The sequence below is a fragment of the Bactrocera neohumeralis genome, chromosome 5 (assembly GCF_024586455.1).
Source record: "Bactrocera neohumeralis isolate Rockhampton chromosome 5, APGP_CSIRO_Bneo_wtdbg2-racon-allhic-juicebox.fasta_v2, whole genome shotgun sequence".
Lineage (NCBI taxonomy): Eukaryota > Metazoa > Arthropoda > Insecta > Diptera > Tephritidae > Bactrocera > Bactrocera neohumeralis.
In genome coordinates this window covers 68,452,619-68,474,475 of record NC_065922.1, presented here as the reverse complement: position 1 = coordinate 68,474,475, position 21,857 = coordinate 68,452,619, and the positions used below count along the sequence as shown (strand labels likewise).

The following is a 21,857-nucleotide window of genomic DNA, read 5'->3' as shown; positions in this document are numbered from 1 at the left end:
AAAAAAAAATAAATTTTTTAAAAATATATTATTTATATTATTTTTTTTCGTAAATTATTTTATAATTTTTTGAGTTTTTTAATGAATTTAACACTAATTAAACACTAATTTTAAAATTCTGTTTGAAAAACTAAATTAATCTATAAAATTAAAAAAATTTTTATAAATTTTTTTTATTATACATATTTATTATTATATTTTTTGTAAATTTTTTTCAGCAAATTTGATATCATGAAGTTTTTGAATTTTTTTCAAAACCTATTTTTAACTTCTAATCAATATTTGCAAAAATCGAAAATTTGAGAAGGAGACTAATTTAAAATTAAATTGAAAAAAAAAATGAATTTCGAAATTAATTATTTTATAACAGTTGAAAATTTTACAGCCATTGATACACACACACATGTACATATATCCGACGGCATGAGATTTATGCGTTTTAGCGTAATTTTCACCTGCCAGAAGTTTTTACGACTTTCTACTAGTATATGTGTGCGCCGAATTTATATGTTTTAAATCATAGCGCCCAATAAAAGCGCTCAAGTAAGTTTTGTACTTTTTACTTTTTCTTAAGCTATGTTATATACCAATATCATTTTAAAGTAACAAAATCGTTACCGCTCACTATTAAATTAGCGCTGCCATCAACATTTCAGAAACTTATTAAAACTGCTACCTACGCTGAAGTAGAAAAAATATTTATACTTTTTCCTTAGCACTGAAAAGCAAAGGTTGTTCATTAGCACATTTATATCGCGCTTACACAAAGTATTTACGAATTCTTCAAATTTTGCATGCCCAAAATACAAATTTTAATAGCAACGTGTCTACCAATACACATTTCAAGTTTCTATACCAATTTACCATAACTTTTTTGGAACATACTATTTTATATTTTGCTCGCAATAAGCGCCCTTACTCATAAATTATACAAAAACATACTTCTTCTACAAATATTTAAAGGATATTTAACGGTGAGAGCATTCCAATTTTTTAATTATTATATGAACGCCCATTGGAATACCTCAGGTAATATTACATAACTGGTTGCTATCGAAAAAAAATAGTTTCGTTAATTTCGTTTGCATTTTCCAAAGTTCTGAATCTTATTCATGCTACGCAGTAAGTCTTTTTACCAAATTACAGCATACTTTTTGGCTGAAAATTAATTTTAAGGTTTTCAAAACATTTACAATCCGACACGTGCTTCATGCACCACACACTTTTTTGCTTATATTGTTTTCAAACAGGTATTTAGTGATTTTCGCATTGAATCCTAAAAATAAATGAAAAACAGCCTAAATGCATACCTCTAAAATCATACTTTTTGGCTTAAAATGAAATGTATACTGCTGAGCTGTGCTCGCGAACTAGTTTTTATTGATTTGCATATCGATTCGTAAAAGTAAATTCAAATCAGCCTAAATGTACACCTCATGAATTAATAAACATTAGCAACTGTCAGCATCTGAGCTTATTTGTATCAAAAATTTCGAAGTTTAAATTTTTAAAAACAAATTCTGAGTAATGAGCGCTTATTATATTATGGCTTTGGCGCCTAAAAAAGATTTTTGCGTGTGTTACAAAATCCCTCAGCTGCCATTTTAAATACTTGTTTAATGGTATGCCGCTTTTAACTATGGCTTTATTTCTATATAAGCTACCTGACACCTCTATTTATTTAAGCACTGTTAATTATGTTTCGAAGTGTTACTCCGCTGAGTGCTTTAGTGCCAACAACTTTCGAAATTTTTTACTAGTGTAAAATATTTACAATATTGCCAGGATAACTCACAAAAATTGCCCCCAAAATATTCATTAGCAAATTTTATTGAAGCATACATATAGGCTCTAAGTAAGTGCGAATATTCGCTCTTAAGACATAAAAGAATACACATATTTGAATTATGATGATATTAAAATGTTTGTGTAATATAAATGAGTTACAATTGAAAGTTATTGATTTAGTTACATGTTTTTAGAGGCACAGCAGACATTACAAAGCAAATTACTGGATTGTCCAATAATAATATTATAAATAAATTGTACTTCCATTGAAATTCGTTTTTTGTACTTCATGCAGATTGCTTTATATCCAATAATACATCATACTACTGTTCAAAGGAAGTAGTTTTGACGAAATTCTGTGTTGGTTTTTTTTCTGACATAATCACTTTAGAAAAGCAGCAACTGGTAAACTGTAGATTGTGTCTCTTATTGTAATGATATTTCAGTAGCTAAGAGCACCCAAGGGTAGGCAGCGTTTTGTGCTATTCGTTTTGTTTGCTTACAGTTTTGGCGCAATGAAAAATATTTATTTTAAAGTGCTGAAAAAAGTCATAATTGCTTTCTACAAATAATATTTTTGTAAACTTGAGATAAGAAAATGTGAAAAACTCATTTTAAGTACATGAAATATTAAAATACAATTTTTGAACTTTACAGCTTTTGCAATATTTCAGCTAAGTGTTTACCATACTTGATAAAAACAAATAATATATTCTAGAGAACAAAAAAATCAACATTTTTATTAACATGTAGTTTTTCGCACAACTTTTCATTGTATGCTTTGTGGCTAAAGATTGTAGACAATAAAAAGTGTATCCTTAACCAAAACATCCTTAGCTATTCCAACAGTATGCGAACAGGAGGCGATTGCCGAAGCATTAATTAAAACACAAAAATCAGTATGCGTAAAAATATTATTCTGCTGCTATTATATGTAAGTAATTACTTCTGAAAATAAGCAAATCAGACTTTTAGGAATTTTTATGAAAATAGCTAGCGTCGTATACACACCATCACTCACACATAATAAGTGTAACCATAACGGTAACTCTAGTTAAGTGCCTAAACATATGCTAAACAATTTTTTTGTTTTTAAAGTTTTAATTAAAAACACGTTAGAAACTTTCAAGTAGAGGCGCCTAATAGTATACAACAAATAGCACGCATGCTTAGTGGGTTTAGCGCCACGCAATATTCAAGAACTTTCACAACATTTGCGATAACTTTTAATGCACTAATTTCATTCTACTTTAAGCAGCGTCACACGCCATTTTGGCACACATTAAACGCACTGGGTGCCATGGAAAATCTGATTTAATTGAAAGCCGGCTGTGTGGTATTGCAAAGCCGATTGGTAAGGAGCAAATTAAAATGCCCCCCTGAACGCTTTTGGTATACCTTACTTGCCTATATAAGAAGCATTTTTGGACGTAACGTTTAATTTTGTGTCAAGCTATATTTCCTTTACTGAAATTTAATGCTTTCTCGAGATATTTTATATTGTAATCTCAAATATATTTTAAATAGACCGAAATAGTTTAGAATTTTCGCTGGGTTTGGCGCTGAGTTGAAAACTATTCTCTTTTGAACAAAACATAGATAGAGTTTTATAAGTTTTTATATGTTCAGTCTTTAGTTAAAGATATAAAAATTTAAATTTTCTTTTGGTCTCTGCTAAAATTAATCTCAAACTTAAAAAAGCCTAAAAGTATGAAGCTTTTAACTTATGTATGTTGTATATAAAATTTATCTCTAGGAATTTTCCAGAGAAAAATTTATGTATTTCAATAATAATTTTATTATCTTAAATGGCGACTAAATTCAGAATATCATTGACCTAGTCTCCTACCTACTCGAGTTCTACCGGGTTTCCCTTCAAATTATATATTAGTTAGCAAAACTAATGCACTAAGACTCATTACCTTTATCCAAGATCGATCAGTCAGAGCATATAGTTCATTAAATTGTTGAGAATGCACCAAATTTTTCCGTTCAATAAACTTGGGGATCGACATTGTGCTCAAACGAGACCGAAAATATGAGTTTGAGACAAAATAAGCTTATAATCAACTATTAAGTTTAGTTACCCAACGTCTTGTTAATATTAAGGGGCTTCTTCCACAAACTCGAAAATTCGATATTTCAAAAAGAAATTTCGGGATTGATAACTTTATAGAGTTTTAGACCTTTCGAGATACTAAAAGCAAGGTTTTGCGAAGCCCTGTTAACAATAAATTGATTTTTTCAAAATCCCGAAATTTCGGGATTCCAAAAATATAGATCGGAATTAAAAAACTAAATGACTCCAAGTGAAAATTACTACTTAAGATCATAAAAATAGATAATCTGTAAAATCAAGTTTCCCCATAACAATTCTCAGAAACAGTCTTTAAGCTTTCAGCTTACCAAAAACATGACAGTATCACAAAAACATTGAATTAGCTGTCGTAAGTTTAATTACGCAAAGTGGTGGTAGCATTAAATTATTTTTTCATAGCCCCGAAATTTCGGGATTCCAAAGAAAAAACTCGGGATTAATAAATACTAAGTAAAATAAATGTATTTATACGATTACTGTTAATATTAGTTTTTTTAGAAATCCCGAAAACTCGGTATTCCACAAAAAACTTAAAAACTAGTACCACATTAGTAAACAAATATAACTTCTATGCTTCAACATACTTCAAGAAAATATATCTAGTTAGGTATAGTTATTTTAGGAAGCATGCAGAGTACCCTGCTTACTGCAACAATGTTAAGGCTTTTAGTGTTCTTTTATACAAAAATATCTCTCATATAAAAAAAATAATATTTAAACTTAAGAAATGTATTGTCAAATTCAATAATAAACAAGTAAGGAAGGGCTAAGTTCGGGTGTCACCGAACATTTTATACTCTCGCATGATAAAGTGATAATCGAGATTTCATTATCCGTCATTTACATATTTTTCAAATACCGTATTTGTGTAAAGTTTTATTCCGCTATCATCATTGGTTCCTAATGTATAAATAGTATTATACAGAGAAGGCATCAGATGGAATTCAAAATAGCGTTATATTGGAGAAGGCGTGGTTGTGAACCGCTTTCACCCATATTTCGTACATGTCATCAGGGTGTTAAGAAAAATTATATACCGAATTTCATTGAAATCGGTCTAGTAGTTCCTGAGATATGGTTTTTGATCCATAAGTGGGCGAGGCCACGCCCATTTTCAATTTTTAAAAAAGCCTGGGTGCAGCTTCCTTCTGCAATTTCTTCCGTAAAATTTAGTGTTTCTGACGTTTTTTGTTAGTCGGTTAACGCACTTTTAGTGATTTTCAACATAACCTTTGTATGGGAGGTGGGCGTGGTTATTATCCGATTTCTTCCATTTTTGAACTGTATATGGAAATGCCTGAAGAAAACGACTCTATAGAGTTTGGTTGACATAGCTATAGTAGTTTCCGAGATACGTACAAAAAACTTAGTAGGGGGCGGGGCCACGCCCACTTTTCCAAAAAAATTACGTCCAAATATGCCCCTTCCTAATGCGATCCTTTGTGCCAAATTTCACTTTAATAACTTTATTTATGGCTTAGTTATGACACTTTATAAATTTTCGGTTTCCGCCATTTTGTGGGCGTGGCAGTGGGCCGATTTTGCCCATCTTCGAACTTAATCTTCTTATGGAGCCAAGGAATACGTGTACCAAGTTTCATCATGATATCTCAATTTTTACTCAAGTTACAGCTTGCACGGACGGACAGACGGACGGACGGACAGACAGACATCCGGATTTCGACTCTACTCGTCACCCTGATCACTTTGGTATATATAACCCTATATCTGACTCTTTTAGTTTTAGGACTTACAAACAACCGTTATGTGAACAAAACTATAATACTCTCCTTACCAACATTGTTGCGAGAGTATAATTATTAGAATATTATGGCATCCCTACTGCAAATATGCTGTTCAGAATCTTTTAAATTTGCAAAATATATTCAAAACAACTGTATGGTCTTTGTTTGCTATTCTTTTGCTAAGTTTTCAATATTTTTTTCGAAATAAGTGGCAACCTTGTAAAAATATTTCTAAAATAATATACACTAATTATATAAAATAACAGTTTAACTTGCAGTGTAAAAATCGAATATTTAACTAATGCACTAATTTTAATAAGGTGGCAACATTATACACAATAAATTAACTTATAATATGTAAGCATTAAAAAAAAAGTACCCCAAATGTTAACCGCATAAGCTGAGTAAAAAAATTTTTGAAATTTTTCAAGCGTGGTGGCAACTCTACACATCGAAATTGTGCTTAAAATATTTTTTTTTATGTCTTGCGTAAACAAATTAAGTATATATTACAGTGTAAAATAACCGACTTTAATTTTTGGTGTAGGTAACCAATTTTGTATGTGGCAACTCTATTCTTTTTAAAGTCAAAGAGCTCTAAGCTTTGGAAGAACTCAATTTAAAGTCAATAATATAATGTCAAATGCATAAATATCGTTTTCTATCATTCTGTAATCAAAATTACATCAAATTTAATTTTATGATTTAAATATACATATGTACATACGTACATACATACATACACACAATATTTATTAAACCAGAATTTTTTCGGCTTGCCATAAAACATATTTGTTTACTTGAGCAATATTCATCGGCTAAAATAGTGATTGCTATTTTCACCTTGATTGATACCACTTTAACATGCATAGATCCTCCATAATTTGATTAAACTCACACGCATATAAAAGGTAATCGTATGTAGCATACCTTCAGGCGCTGCAGACTGTTTTATATCGTATAGGAAATTATTGCTTTTTGCCTATATTTCTTGTTTATATTTTTATGTTCGCCGAAAGCACATAGCAAAACAAGGATATAACAAAACAATGATTTCCAATTCATTGATTGAAGGCAATGAAAAACAGCAAAGAACAATCGCAATAAAATACACGCCGGTAGGTGAAAGCATGAGTAGGTGTGTGAAAGCATTAGTGTGAGTATGTAACTTGTACTGGTGTTTATAAATTGAATATGAAAGCATCAAATTATGTCGAAAGTTGACCAAATTAAATGTTTGTTTTGTTGGCGTTGTGTCGGTCTGAAACATTTTGAGGACTTTGTTTATAAAACCGGTTATATTTCAGTTAAGCATGTCCGAATATCATGGGTTAATACATACATAAGTATGTATGTATATACGCGAAATAAGTGAGTCAAGTTGAGTCTAGTAAATGAGCAGATCCACTTTTTATTTTTGATATTATTTCTTATTCTTGCCTCCAGGCTCAAATCTATTAGATTTCAATATAAAATAACCAGGAGTGGCACCCTGGAAATTTTGTAAGGTATGACTGCCGGTCTTCACACCGTAAACACTTTCGAAAAAGAAGCTTTGCTGTCTCAAATTGCTTGAAACTTCATCATAAGGAGCGGCGATGCCCTAGAAATTCGCGATCTCAGCTAAATCGATGACTTCTCAGCGCACTTAAACTCAAAATTCGTGAGTTAAAGATCTATAATTGCTTTAAAAATCGCTGGCTCGAAACAGAATTTAGACTCATAGTCGCTTCGGCAAAGTTGTGCAAAGTGATGCGACGAACATAACCGCATACGCGATCTTTCCATTTTTTGGCGACCTGTAAATCAGCCTACACATACATATATGTATATATGTACATACATATACATATATGTATATAAGCCAATGCCACTATAATTTTTTGATTGATGAAAACGCCTGAGTAAATTTCCTTGTATTTTTGCTAAGAGCAACAAATATAACGCAGCGCAAATGGCACTCAAGCCAAAACACAAAAAAAAATCAAATCAATGTTATTGCTGCGATATTTTGCTTTTATTTTTCTATTTTGGCTTGTATTTTTTTCATGCTTTCGCTCGTAAGCTATGCATAAGCGTGGCAATGGCGAGAAAGCAATTTAGGAAGCCAAATCGTGTATGCAATAAATGTAGCAACACGGCGAAAGCAATAAATAAACACACGTGTATGTGTAAATATATGTAATATATGTACATACATATATAGATATATACATATGTATATTTATATAGCGAGATATCGATATGTATGGCCTTTCGTCTATTCCCTGTGCAGAATATTCAACCCGTAAAGAATATGTCACAACCAGCGCAGCAACTCCAGAAACTGACAGCAGGTTATTTCAGTTCAAAACTCTTATAAGCTAAGGCTGAACACATAGTAGACCAGAAGACAATACGCGTATTCATTGTAATCGATGAATGACGACAGTTACAACATTACTTAAAGAAACATGGAAAATTATACAATAATTTTTATGCAACTGTCACTCACTATGTGCTCACGCTAAAGATTTTACTAATAATATAAATGGATCCCTTAAGCTTGTTTATAAGGGTAGAGCTTTTTCTAAGCCGACCTTATACTTGTTCAATGTATGTTAAAAACGAGTAAGTTCCTTCAAAGCAACACGCTCAACCCTCAAGGCTAAGCACATACATATGTAGTACAATAGAACATGGAATTATAATTTTGATAGAATAGGAATGCAGACCTTATTTTTTTAGCTCTATGATATTTATGTATTTACGCTTGATTTTACTATGTGTTCAGCCTAAGGTTTTCTAAAAAAGGTTGAACAACTTGTAAAGATCTTTAAAACCAGGCTTTATCTAAGCAATGCTCTCGCTCATATAAGCCTATCGAAATACCGATAAACAAGGAATACTCGAGTCTTCGCACTGAAAATAATAATTTACTGTCAATCGCAATTTCTTGGCGATTCAGCTTTAAATAATGGAAATTCAATAAATAAAGATATCCCAGCCTCTTCTCAATGTGAGCCGACACTACGCATTTTAAACAGATTTCTGAAAATGGAGATGAGAAACAAAGAGTTACGGAACTATTGCGACTACTTCGTCTTATTTCTCGCCTCATATTTTTTAAAGCTTTATAAACTAGAAATTTGCTAAAATTTTGTATTGAGTTACAGATTAATATTTTACAAAAAAAGTTCTCTTTTCGTCTACGACTCTTCAACCATTGTAAATATATTGATATGAACTTCATTTTGGGTTTGTTTACTATATACATATATTCTCACATTCGAGGCGACCAAACTAAAAGAAAGCTTTTCAGAATATGCTTAATGGTCTAGCGACCATTTGGAATAAATCGTCTAAAATGTGGTCGGAATGGTACTGACAACAAGTTTTTGCTATAATTTTAGGCTTCAACACTATTTTTAACCAATAGCACCTTACCAACCTAACCCGCTCAACGTCCGCATACATTTTCGCGCCATAAAATTTCTTATTGGGTCTTTTGCTTTACCACGCGAGTATTTGAGTAATCGAATATTTATTGAATCATTTGGCATTCCGCAAAGCTAAGCTGGCAGACCGAAATTGATTTGCAAATTCCTTTTCTGCTCCGTTTTCTCTTTTATTTCGCCGGCATGTGTGTTGTAGACAAATTTACAACTAAAGCATACAGAGGTTGTACAGTCGTTTTGCGTATATGGAGAGATTACACTTTTCGTCGTTCTTAAGAATACGACTTTTATCTGCTTGTTTTTTTAGTCACACATAACGGCATGTCACGGCATTATTTTATTGAATTTCTTATGTTGTCTGACATTTTTTTGGCGGTATTCGGTTTGTAACTTGGCGTTTTTTGTGTATTAAAATTTGTGTATAAAAATCGTATATAATCTTTTTTGTCTCGTTTTTCTTTTACTTTTAGTTAAGTATTTATTTTAGATCCTTTTTATTTATTATCTGACTTATGGTAGCATTTGCGGCTTCTATGCTATTGCTGTTGACTAATTTGAGGTAATGTATGTATTGTATCATTTTGGTGGTATAAATGTTGCTATTTCCTCACTTAATGATATTTGAAGTTCATAAGATGACATCACGATTGCGCACAGGTTTTGAGGTTATATCTATAACTATATTTTAAAACACTTAAATAATTTTGGGTACGGAAATGTTGTTGTTTGATCGAATGCATTTGACTTTATATAGGCCAGAGTTAAGGCAAAATGTGATCATATCGAGCAAAAGTGAATTGGTCTTGAATTTATGATTATTTTCACGTATTTTGTACTTTAAAATAAATAAAATTAATTTTCCAAACCGAATTTATGGCTTTTTTAATTGGTTACATTTTATACAGGGTCCATAAACAAAGCATATTTAACAAGTAAATCCTAAACCATTAGACCATAACCAACAAATTAGAACCTTATTAAGTATGACAAAAAAGTCTGAATCCTCGACCAAAAGTTTTTTTATGAGAATGAAGAACAAAGAAATGACTAAGAGTCTACTTGTATATAGCAAATTATATGACAATATGACCTTTCTACAAATCAATTTTTTTCTCTTTATTTTTAGTTCTTGCGCTGTTGGTCCACCAGAATGCACCAAGTGGAGCGATTACGTATATAAGGCTGTACCGTTTCAGAAGCGTTTCCCGGCGCTTGACTCTATGAATGAGACTCGACAGTATCAAAAACATATCTGGGTCATGTTTTCAGTCAGTTCAAACAATGTTGCGAACAAGTAATGTTTTTTCTTCGAAGAGAAGTAATGGTTTTGAGTAATGGTAATAATGATGATATATGTACATATGTATGTAAATGAATAGTGAAATGTAATGTTAAAGTAATGAAGTGATAATATATTTTTAATTGAAATATTTGATAATTTATTATTGTTGTTGCTCATATGTATATCTGTTATCTGTAAAGAAATATAATATTTTTGCAAATAAAAATGGCGAGTTTAAGAATATGAATTGGCCGAAATTTTAAAAGAATACTCAGTGGTTTAAAATTGGATTAATAAGGTAAGTAGAACATTTTGCTGCACAAAGCTTAGTCTTCTAGTATACCCAAATGGTTTACAGCTCACACATTATGGAACAAAGAATTAACTGACAATAACTATTACAATAACTGTACAGAATATTGAAGAATATTCTATTTGTGCTTTTCGCCGCTTATCGCTAGCGAAAGTCTGAGATGTCATTGAGTGCTATTGTTTAGTAAAGTCTTATTTTCCATATGGCTATCACTCTAGACCAACGAATAATTAAATACTACACTAATATCAGACATTTCTAGATCACTATCAATCGAAAATACGCGTAAGTTAACAATTTTAACCCTAATAAGTACAACGAGGTCTGGGCAGTTCTTTTTTATACTCTTGCAATATGTTGCTACAGACTATAATAGTTTTGTTCACTTAACGGCTTTATGTATCCCCCAAAACGATTCCAGATAGATACAGGGTTATATATATGTATATATGATCGATCAGGATGACGAGACGAGTTAAAATCTGTGAAACTATCTAACTATTTAGTTATAACATACATTCAACATATGACTAAAAACCTTTTTTGTATAAAATGGATGTACATACATATGTATGTATGTATGTGCTTACATGCATAATACATGGTCACCCTTACCTTTTATTGCCTGCACATATTTAATTTATTTCGATTAAACATACATACGTCGGATAATTTAAACGCTATAATCGAATTTTAATGACCAATATTGATACATTTCTCACTAAACTTAGCTTCACTACGCGTTCATAACGCGCACAAACAAGCACATTTTCACACGAGCATGCTGAAACATGTTGTCCAAGCCAACACATTGTGCACTGCTTTGCTAAATTGCTTTTGCACACTTTCACTTTAATTTATTAACACACACTTATCACTCTACATTCACAAATTCAAAAAATTAAAAAAATAACTCAAAAAACTATAATAAATGATTGATTTATTACTATTTCACAAACTTTGATCGCACTCGCGTACCGACGCGCACTTACCGACACACGACCATCAGACAGAGAATGTTAACGAACATGAATGAAATTGCATTAACATTTAGTGTGCAGTTCTCCTACTTCGTGATGACGAGACAACAACTGCTCTGTTGTATGCGCAAATATTACATATGTATATATAACATTCCTAAACTGCTGTGCATGCTGTAACGAAATTACAGGGGATCACTCGGCGTGTTTGCAGTAACATGAAACGAATAAATTGCATTGATTTGTTGTTTGCCTGCTGACGAATTTTATTTTAAGTTAAGAGTTAAAGTTTCGCAAATATTGTTTCAGAAAAAATTTAGACCGATTACCAGGTAGTACTCACACACTTAAATCATACGGCTAAAACGTTCTCTGACAGTAAATGTGTATGTTTACGAACACATCCATTGGAGCAGACTTATTTTTAAAGACTCTAACTCAAAGATTAAAATCTATTATTCAAACATATTGTACAAACAACTTTAGTTAGTTTTTTTATATAACCTAACCAGGTTACATTAGAAGCTTCTCATAAATAACTTGAGCAGTTGGAAAGATATTAGAAGTAGACAGCGCAGCTTTCTAGAAGAAGGCCAGTACGTCAGTTGTCATTTTCTCTGTTATATAGGAGTTCACGGCACCACTAGAGGAGGACGTTGTGATAGTCACACCATGAAACAATGTAAAATTTAAAAATTGTATAAAAAATGTCTTAAATAAGATTTTTAATATATATCACACAAAAGGCATTCAGCTTCCTCCAAAAGCAAGAAGCTTTAATCCCAACCAAATGGTCTTATTGATAAAATTTTTAACCTTAACCTAATCTAACCTAACCTTAACCTCGCGAATCACACGTTCACACAGGCTGCGGTTCGCCATAAATTAAATTCACTAGCTTACCTAGATACTAGATACTGAGTAAAGAGAAGAGCGTGAAAATTGTCTACTCGCAAACAGCTGACTAGACTCGGGAAGTAAGAACGTACATATGTAAAATAAAATGGCAAATCGCATAAACTCAACAGCCGAACAATTGGAAAATTTGCAAAATTCAATTTCCTTGACACATTCAAGCGAACGGAAAATCGGAAGATGTTCGTGGGTGAAAAAACAGGCAACAACAAATGATGAAAATACGCGAAAGTGTAGTCTACGTTGAGTCGCATGAACTTCGAGCAGTGATGAAAAGGGAATTGATGTGTGCGTGTACTTCAAAATGTGGCATTGAGCAGGCAACAGAATTCAATGTCAAGTTGAGGCAAGTAAAGAGCAGGTAAACACATTAAGACTTTGGTTAGAAATATTTTTTTATATTGCGGTAGTCAAAGTTATTCGATATTATAAATGTCTTGCTTTAAGTAGGAAGAAGTATCGTAAGCCGAAGTGTGGCACTTTAATCTGCAAATTTAAACTTATACCAACACAAGACTCTTCAACATGAATAAGTGTAAATTTGTGGGTAGTTGCTGCTTCATTGTGAAGCTTTTGGTTCTATCAGCTCTTTTGACTCCTTTAGACGGCTTTGATAACTTGTATACTCGCGCGAATTCGTCACACTGATTGTAAATGGGTGACATGCTGACTGTTACTTCAGCAGCCAACCGGGAAATTGTACGAAAAGCATTGCTTACTCTTATTGCCGATAGCCTGTGCACTGTGTTTATTTGCTTGCATATGCTTTAATGTCTATTGTCTGTGTACATATTGGCGCCGCATATAATATAACCGATTTCACCGAACTAGAACGCACGCAGGTTTAATTGTCATCTTTCTTGATAAGGTGGTTAGGATTTTATTCACTCTACCTGAAGTATATTCTATGTGCTTCTTAAATTTTAGCCCTGAGTTTAATGTTACGCTCAGAGACCTTAGTTGTGGCTATGAATGAATCCCACAGTTCCCTATGGTGAGAGATAAGTATATTTTCCTGCGCTTTTCTAGTACTAATGAGGAAGACCTCCGTCCTGTGCTCAGCCAGTTCTAAACTCATTAACTAGAATCATTGACACAGATCACTTATGCTTTAATTACATTTCTCGGAGTATTTAAACACTTAATTGCGCCCTTGAGGTGGGGTTTTGTGTCTTGAACTCGAAAAATGTTACATTAAGAAAATGTCACTTTAATTCAAATGGACCGAACAGTCACGGTTGAAATACAAAGCCAGCGTTGTAGGAACTACTATATAAGGATATGGATCTGATTATTTGATATTCTGCCGATTCCGATTATTTAATACTCTACCGTTCTCTCTCTAACTTTTTCTCTCTAACTATGGCCACCGTTAATCTACTACCCACAATATAGTATATAGATATTTACATATATGGGGTATACATATCATAAAGGCTCGACGTACAAAAATATGCTTCAGTTTCACTGATATCCACGGCAGTAGGTTGTTGCATTTGTAAGACTATAGAGATGTATACGCTGAGTACTGGAGTATGCTACTCAAGCATTTCATTTATTTATACATAAGCTTCATATAAGTAGATTCGTTTACATTTATGCGCGAATCACTGCTTACTTTCTTCATACATTACTGCTGCTCTTCTCCTGATTGTCACTTCAATGCGAAGCAGTGTAGTCAAAAAGAGAGATAATCCGGATTTACGTTAAAAGACGCATCCGGTTTAATTTTCTGTACCTTTGGAGGTTTTTTGCAGATTAACATATGGAAGCAATAATCATATATTCTTTTGAACTTCTGAAGCATTTCAGAGCAGATTTAAAGGTGGAAGTGTTTTTCCACATAACGGCAGAACTGAAGCGTTTTTTTTTCAGGAATATGCAACAACATTAACAGATTCGGAAATAGATATACTATACATACTTACATAAAAGTCAGTCAAACGTGTTTGATTTTTGATGACGAACTTGATCGAATGTGTTAGATAGAATTATTATAAACAATTTTAGCAATACAACCATGAAATCTGAATCTGGGATTTACCAAATCATAAAGTTGCAAGTTGTGCTCCTAAAATGACTAAATTCTGCGTTGAAAATTGTCGCAAGTGGCTCTTGTCTACACCTAGGAAGCTTCTTCCTTTTATACTAGTGATTGTGCACTTCTCTACTGTATTATTTTTATTTCCACAATTTATTTATTAATTCATCTATATTTATATAGCACTTTACACGTTTTACCACAAATTTGAATTAATTGCATTTCAAATTGTAATTGCGCACAATTCACTTAAAAATGTAAACGTCAAAAAGAATATAAACTGCGCAACAGCATCAATGCATTTTCACAGGGTGCACAAAGTGAAAATTTTTTACTGTTTAAATAATTTTTACTTATTATATTTTCTTTTTATTTCTTTTTACTCTTTTGATTTTTCTCCTTATTAGAAAATATAGCATGCGCTGTAATTAAAATTTTACGCTTAATACTTTCTGCCTCGCACTCTTTTGTTGAAAGCGCTTATTCAAGTTAATCACGCCAACTGTTGTTATTAAGTTTTCTTTGTTAGAAAAAAGTGTGTGTGTGTATGACCTTAGTACAGAACAAAAGAAAATCTTATAACAAAACTAAGTGTAAAATACCAAAGAAAACCTCAACAACAAAGCAGAAAAATTATAATAAGCAAACGTTGTTAGTTCTGCCATCATTAATGCAGCTTAGGTAAATACGTAAAAAAAATGTAGTTATTTGCTTTGTGTTATTAAATAATACCTTTTGTTGTTACATAGAAAAAATATTAATTAAAAAATATGTATATTATAACATATTATATTATAATTTAAGATTTAAAAAATTTAATGCAATAATGCGAAGCACCCTGTGCGTGCTTTTTTAAGCAACAGCTGATCGCCAATATTGAAATATTTACGAAGCTGTCAAAGCGGAAATGAATTTTAAATTTGTGCAGTGAAGCGATAAAGTTTGGTGTTCAAATTAAGAAATATTTAAATATAATAAACAAAAAGTGTAAAGTAAATGTTAAGAATTGTGTTAGGAAGTGATATGCATTAGGTGAGGTTAGGATAATCTGGTAGGCCAATAAGCCACGCATAGACCAGTTTTGGTCCTTTGCGAGTGGAATTCATTAACTGCAGGGATATTTTGAGTTTTGGTGTTGAATATGGATTTTAAACCAGAAGCTGCTGCGCTAAGCAGTTAAGCAAGTTTTGCCAAGCGCTGCCAGGCGAACAGAGCTGAGTCGGATTGTGGTTGGCTGTGATGATCATAGGCAGTTGGCGTATAAAAATTTCGCATATGTATATTCATGTAGGTAAGTTCTTTATAGCGTATTTTTACATGTAGAAATGTTATAGAGCCAGTTTGCTACATCGATGTCTCCAGAATACGCTGACTAAATTATAGTTTTCTGAGTTTTCTGAATGCAAACTAATTTCAATAAAAGTAAAGCCCAAATTATAGGTTAGCGTTGTTGGTTTTGGCTCAATAATTGTGAATCTATGTATGTATGTATATTTCAGTATATGCATATGTATGCATGAGCCAAAGGACATACAATTTTATAGTACAACTAACGAAAAAAAATCCTGAAATTTTCCATCACAAATCATTACACTCTTAGATTTGCAAATATCCACAAGAATCATAGTGGAGGCCATGTAATAATATGGATCCGCTTTTCTATTAATAGAGTTGAGCCATTATACAAGGTCTGTCGCAAAAGAAACAGAACTTTTTAAACATAATTGTTTCTGGTTGCGCCACCTATTGGTGGGTATATGGAATAAAAAGTTTGATCTCTTGTTAACATTTCGTAAAAATTTTAAGACAATTGGATAACTACAATCGATGTTATCGATCAAAAAGTGACAGCAGCTTTTGGTCATCGGTCGTAAAATACATTTTGAACAAAGAGCAAATATTAAATTTTGTTTTAAGCTTGGGGAAAACGTTTACTGAAACATTTCAAATGATGAAAAAATTTTATCGTGATCAGTGCCTATCCCGTCGTAATGTGCATGAGTGGTTTAAGCGATTCCAAGAAGGTCATGAGGACCTCTGTGACGATCAGAAGTTGGTCGTCTTCAGAAGTCAAAAATAAAGACAATGCTGATTTGTTTTTACGATTCCGAGAGTTCGTCCCACCTGGCCAAACGATTAATGCTGTGTTTTACCTTGGTGTTATGAAGCGTCTTTTGTCACGCATTCGTCGCGCTCGACCACAATACCGTGAGGCAGGGTCCTGGCGCCTGTTCGACACTTGTCACTCATTTTTTGACAAAAAACTCCATATTAACCATTAATCACTCACCCTACTCACCTGATCTGGCACCCTGTGATTTTTATCTTTTTGGGAAAACTTCATTTGCCCATGAAAGGACACTGGTTTCAGGACATTTCAGCTATTCAAAAGGCAACGACCGATATTCTCAAGAGCATTCCGAAAAATGACCTTAAACACTCATTTGAAATTGCTAATTGAAATATTTAAATTATAAGATATTGATAATTTGAAAATATTAAGTTTGCAATTAGTTTTTATTACCAATAATTGCTTATATATGTACACATCTACACTTATTTTGCTGTTTTGGAAATATAACAAAAGACTAAATGCCATATTCATCATAACTAATTAGACAGTATTACAATTGGCACTTGGCAAAGGTCATTTCAATTCAGCGTGCTTCAATAGGTGAAAAACAAATTTTCACAATTTTGTTCAATTCAATTATTCCTAGGTATAATTAGTTAGCATTTTGGAGGTATACTTGTGCAGAGAAATTGCTATTTGATGGCTAGTTGAATACATACATATGTACTAAATAAGTATATACTATACTAATTGGTAACTGCAAGCCAGAAAATGGAGAAAACGGTAATTTTTGGTATGTTTTCTGAAGCATAACTGAGTGAAAAATATATTAAAGTGATTACTTTTTTTTGAAAATAATTGCATTGATTGCTATTAACTATACTAAATTAAATCATTAGCGTTACGAGCTGAGTTGATTTAGTGATGTCTCTCTGTATGGTGTGTACTACGATTATATACGATAACTAGGTTAGGTTAGGTTTGATTAAGGCTAAAGGCCACCCATAGACTAGTTTTGGTGGCAGTCATCGTTTAGGATGATGCGAATTTTAACAGATTATGTGGCCTCACTATCGATACCTCCTCCAGTGTCTTGCCAATGCGGGACAAGTGCACAAGAGATGCCCCATTGTTTTCCCGGTGCCATGCACTGGACATTTTCTGCGGTCTTCTCCATCTCTTTCCGATAAACAAGTTCTGATAAGGAAAACTTTTTGGCAAGAAATCTTCACGAAAGTCAGCATAGATCACTCCTTAAAATAGCACTTCAATCACCGAAAAAATTGTTCAAATCGCATCGCTTTAACATATATCTGCCATACAAACTGACCGGTAAAAATCAAGAACACGATCTTTAAATACCCTTTAATGCTATAAGAAATGTACCTGTGTGGCTCATTATAGCTTAGCTGAAACCAAAATTAAGTATTTATTGTTTTTTTTATATTTACCTTCTTACTTTTCTACGACTTCCAAATATTACACTCTCAGCATTGCCTATTAATTAAAGCTACAGCGGTCCAACTCATCAATTTTGCCAATAAACAAGTTTAACAAGTTTGGTTACAACAACTACTGGTTTTACTGTTAATTTGTGGCCATTTTCGTTTTTAATTAACACTCAGCTGACTTTGTACCCTTAAGCCATCCATAAGTTCAACTACACATATACGTACGGCATCAGTATTAGCAAAACATGTCTTCTATAAGCACATATAGCTGAACATATTGTCTCTAAGTCACCTTCACCAATATGTACAGAATCAACTTTTGCGCCAGTTAAGCTAAACACTTTGTTAGCAACTTTTGCACTAGGCGACACCTACGCAAAGGACACGCCACTGACAGTTTATGTTTGGTTATACACGCACATACAAGCATATCTTGTGTGTTACGTGACACCCTTAATCGAGTCATGCACTCCGACATATCAGCTCTAATTACTTTATTACGTTTTTAATCAAAGTTTGCCGTTAACTATATTGTGAATTATTCTTACCATATCTCACCTGCAGACCACGTTTGATGAGTAGCTCCTTTTTTCCTGAATCTTTTTGGAAAATTAATAAAATCGTAGCTCGTCGAAATCAAAAAGAGCTCAGGAAAGTTTTTTCAGTACAGTAATTTGCAGTAACACTCGTTTAAATGTTGTTCTAATCGTTAAAAATAAAGTAGAGCTGAGTTAGCGTCTCACAATAGTTGGTTCGGAAGTCGTTAATCGGATCCCTGCCAACTTGATCCGGTACTAATACCACGGAGAACCGAAGATCGCGAGTTTTACCTAACATTCTTATTTCTTGTTAGTTCTCAAGAAAATTTTTATGCATGACTATTACTCTAAGAAGTTCAGTATTTAGAGCAAACTAAGCGGAATTTATTGTTGCACCCTGAGAGCATGAACTTTCCTTCGTACTTGCTATTAATTTCCTAAATCAGCTTTGCACGACTCCTCTCAAATCTAGTCGACGTTCAATGACTATACAAAAACATATAATTTTTTGATAATTTTTAACGAATTGATTCAAAAACTAAAGATTAGACACATGTGAATGCTGCTTTGGCTTATGTTTGTTTCGATAATACAATATCCTTCAAGCTTAGCAAATACAATTAGATTGGAGTTATTAAATATTGACCTCAAAAATTGCAGCAAGCGTTGGAGAGCAAAAACTCTTCGAAAATAGTCCTCAATCGAGTAAAACATAGTACGTCAGCCGTCTTCGCTTAGCGATTAAAATGTATAGTTAAAACGAACTCTTGTTTTTTCACCTTAGTCTTAGTATTCTTTCAGCTTGGCTTTCATCAGCTAGCGGTATATTGAATATCTTCAGATTTATAGAGTCTCCATCCAATTTGACTAAGTTTTTTAGCCTGCGTAGCTACAGAGTTTTTTAGGCCGAATTATGACTTTCTCAGATATCCCATGATTCTTGGATATCCATCGATTATTAGAAATCATACACGCTATTTTAGTTTCCAGGCAAATTCTCATAAACGGCTGTTCGATAGCGTCTGTGGCCTTTAAGTATGTTTTTTATTTTATTTTTTTTTTTGAGCTCCGAGAATATACATATGTATGTTATATCGTGAAGAAAATTTCTTAAAACTTCTGTTTCAAAACTTCTTCTTCTCTATTGGCGTAGACCCCGCTTACGAGATTATAGCCGAGCATTAAAAAAAATGAGGCTGTTTTCATTCATTCACTTTTCATCGGTAGGGCTTGTACCGCACAACCCGGGGAAGGGATAGTGCGCCTTCTCACTTTGGATGTCTTTTGTCTGCCCAGAGGATTCTTGGTCTATGACCGGAAGTCGTGAGCTATTTGAGCCATATACTATATAAAAGAAAAATTTCTGGTCACTCCCAAGTGAATGGCGCTGAGAGAAGTTTCCCTAATTGCGTAAACTTCTACATACCAAAAATTTAAAACTTAGCTGGAGAGATCGGAAGCATGTCTAGATTAAAATAACGCACAGTAATCTAATTCTTTGAACGACTAAGAGAGCCATTTTCGAAATACCGTGCAACGAAATTAATTCTGGAAATAGGCTTTAAGTTTTTAACCAAAATATATGCTATTTATATTTAAAGAAATGTACAATGAGAGTTAGGGAGGTCAATAACTTGGAAATTCAACTATTTGGTGTCACTGATGACATATATTGTATAAAATCGCTGAATAAAAATGGTTATGAATTGAAAATAAATCTATAAAAATTAGTTATTTCTCAAGGAAAGAGAAAAAGAGTCGAAGTTTCGTACGAATCTTTTCGAAAATAATGAGAGATGTCGAAAATTTGTCGGTTACATCTAAATATTTTACGAATATGCTGAGCTTTTAACCATTGAGTTGGGCTATGAGTTTGATCCCTTGAAAAAAATATATAAAAAATATGACATTATTAAAAAATTGAGTTAGGCTATGGGTTCAATCGCTCAACGAAAAAATAAGTAAAATAATAAATCAAAAAAAATGTTTTTGTATTTAAGTTTCAGTATCCATAACAGAAACATAACCTTTAGCAAAAAGGTACGTAAAGTACTTTCTTTTACAAAAACTTGTTCTTTCCTGGATTATGAGTTCGAATTACCGTAAAAAATTAAATTTTCTGTTAGTTGTCGGTGCTCATTTGCAAGATTATGTAAGCAAAGTAATTCTTTTACGCAGAAGCCCTTACTTTTTGCTAAACCCAATAAATGACATGTCTTTTATGGTTCTAAAAATTTCCAAATTTTTTCCATTTCTAAGCAAAAAATCTAAAAATGGAAATAAACGCTGAGTCACTTATTTAAAACGAAGCTGTTTCTTTTTTATTGCACAACGCTGTATATCGTTGTTTATCAGCAGAAATAGCCCAAAGGCTCTTATACCTTAAACAAGTGACATATTCTGAAATTCCCACCTAACTTATATACATATCTGATTGCTTGCCGAAAATAGCTTGTTCTATATTAATCGATTTATATTTATAACGGTACATGATGATACAACAACAAGTAATGCCAACGGCATTTTTTGACAAAAATCAAAATGAAATCACGTACAAGATTAACTATTTCATTACAACATAATTAGAAACACGCTATATATGTATGTATGTATATATATGTAATATAAATAAATATATATTATATTATATATAAATATGTTTTCTTATTTTAGGTTTATTATAGCTTTATTAGACATACTTACACATGTGCGCATATAAGCATGTATATGAAATATAACGGCCCGTAATTATGGCATTTCACGGTACATGCTTCTATTAACCTAATTTACGCAATTGATTGGTTAATTAAGTAAATCACCGCATTACGGTGCTCATTTGTTGGAGGCAAAGATTTAACATCGCTTTGAAAATCATCATTTAATCCGATTTGGCCTATTTTCGCTCTCTGATATAGGAATATAAAAAGAAATGCTACGTACTAAATTTAGTCGAAAGATATGTGATTTCTCTCATACCATCTCGGGCGCAACTTACTCAATTTACAGCTTGCACGGATGGACAGAGAGACAGTCAACCGGATTTCAACTTTTCTCGTCACCCTGATCATTTATATATATGTATATATAACCCCATATCTATCTCGCTTAGTTTTAGATGATACGTGCAACAGTTAGGTGAACAAAACTATTATACTTTGTAGCAACAGGTTGCAAGAGTACAAAAATATACCTAT

At 32.6% G+C, this 21,857-nt stretch overlaps 1 protein-coding gene across 4 annotated transcripts in view; it reads left to right on the top strand.

Moving 5' to 3' along the window:
• Positions 1-10,596, top strand: part of LOC126758449 (uncharacterized) — a 102,327-nt gene extending 91,731 nt beyond the window's left edge. For all 4 annotated transcript variants that reach the window (XM_050472719.1, XM_050472720.1, XM_050472717.1 and 1 more), the window contains one exon: positions 10,195-10,596. In XM_050472719.1, coding sequence (XP_050328676.1) covers positions 10,195-10,366 — 172 coding nt within the window. In that variant the 3' untranslated portion in view covers positions 10,367-10,596. The remainder of the gene's footprint in view (positions 1-10,194) is intronic.
• Positions 10,597-21,857: the final 11,261 nt, after the last annotated feature.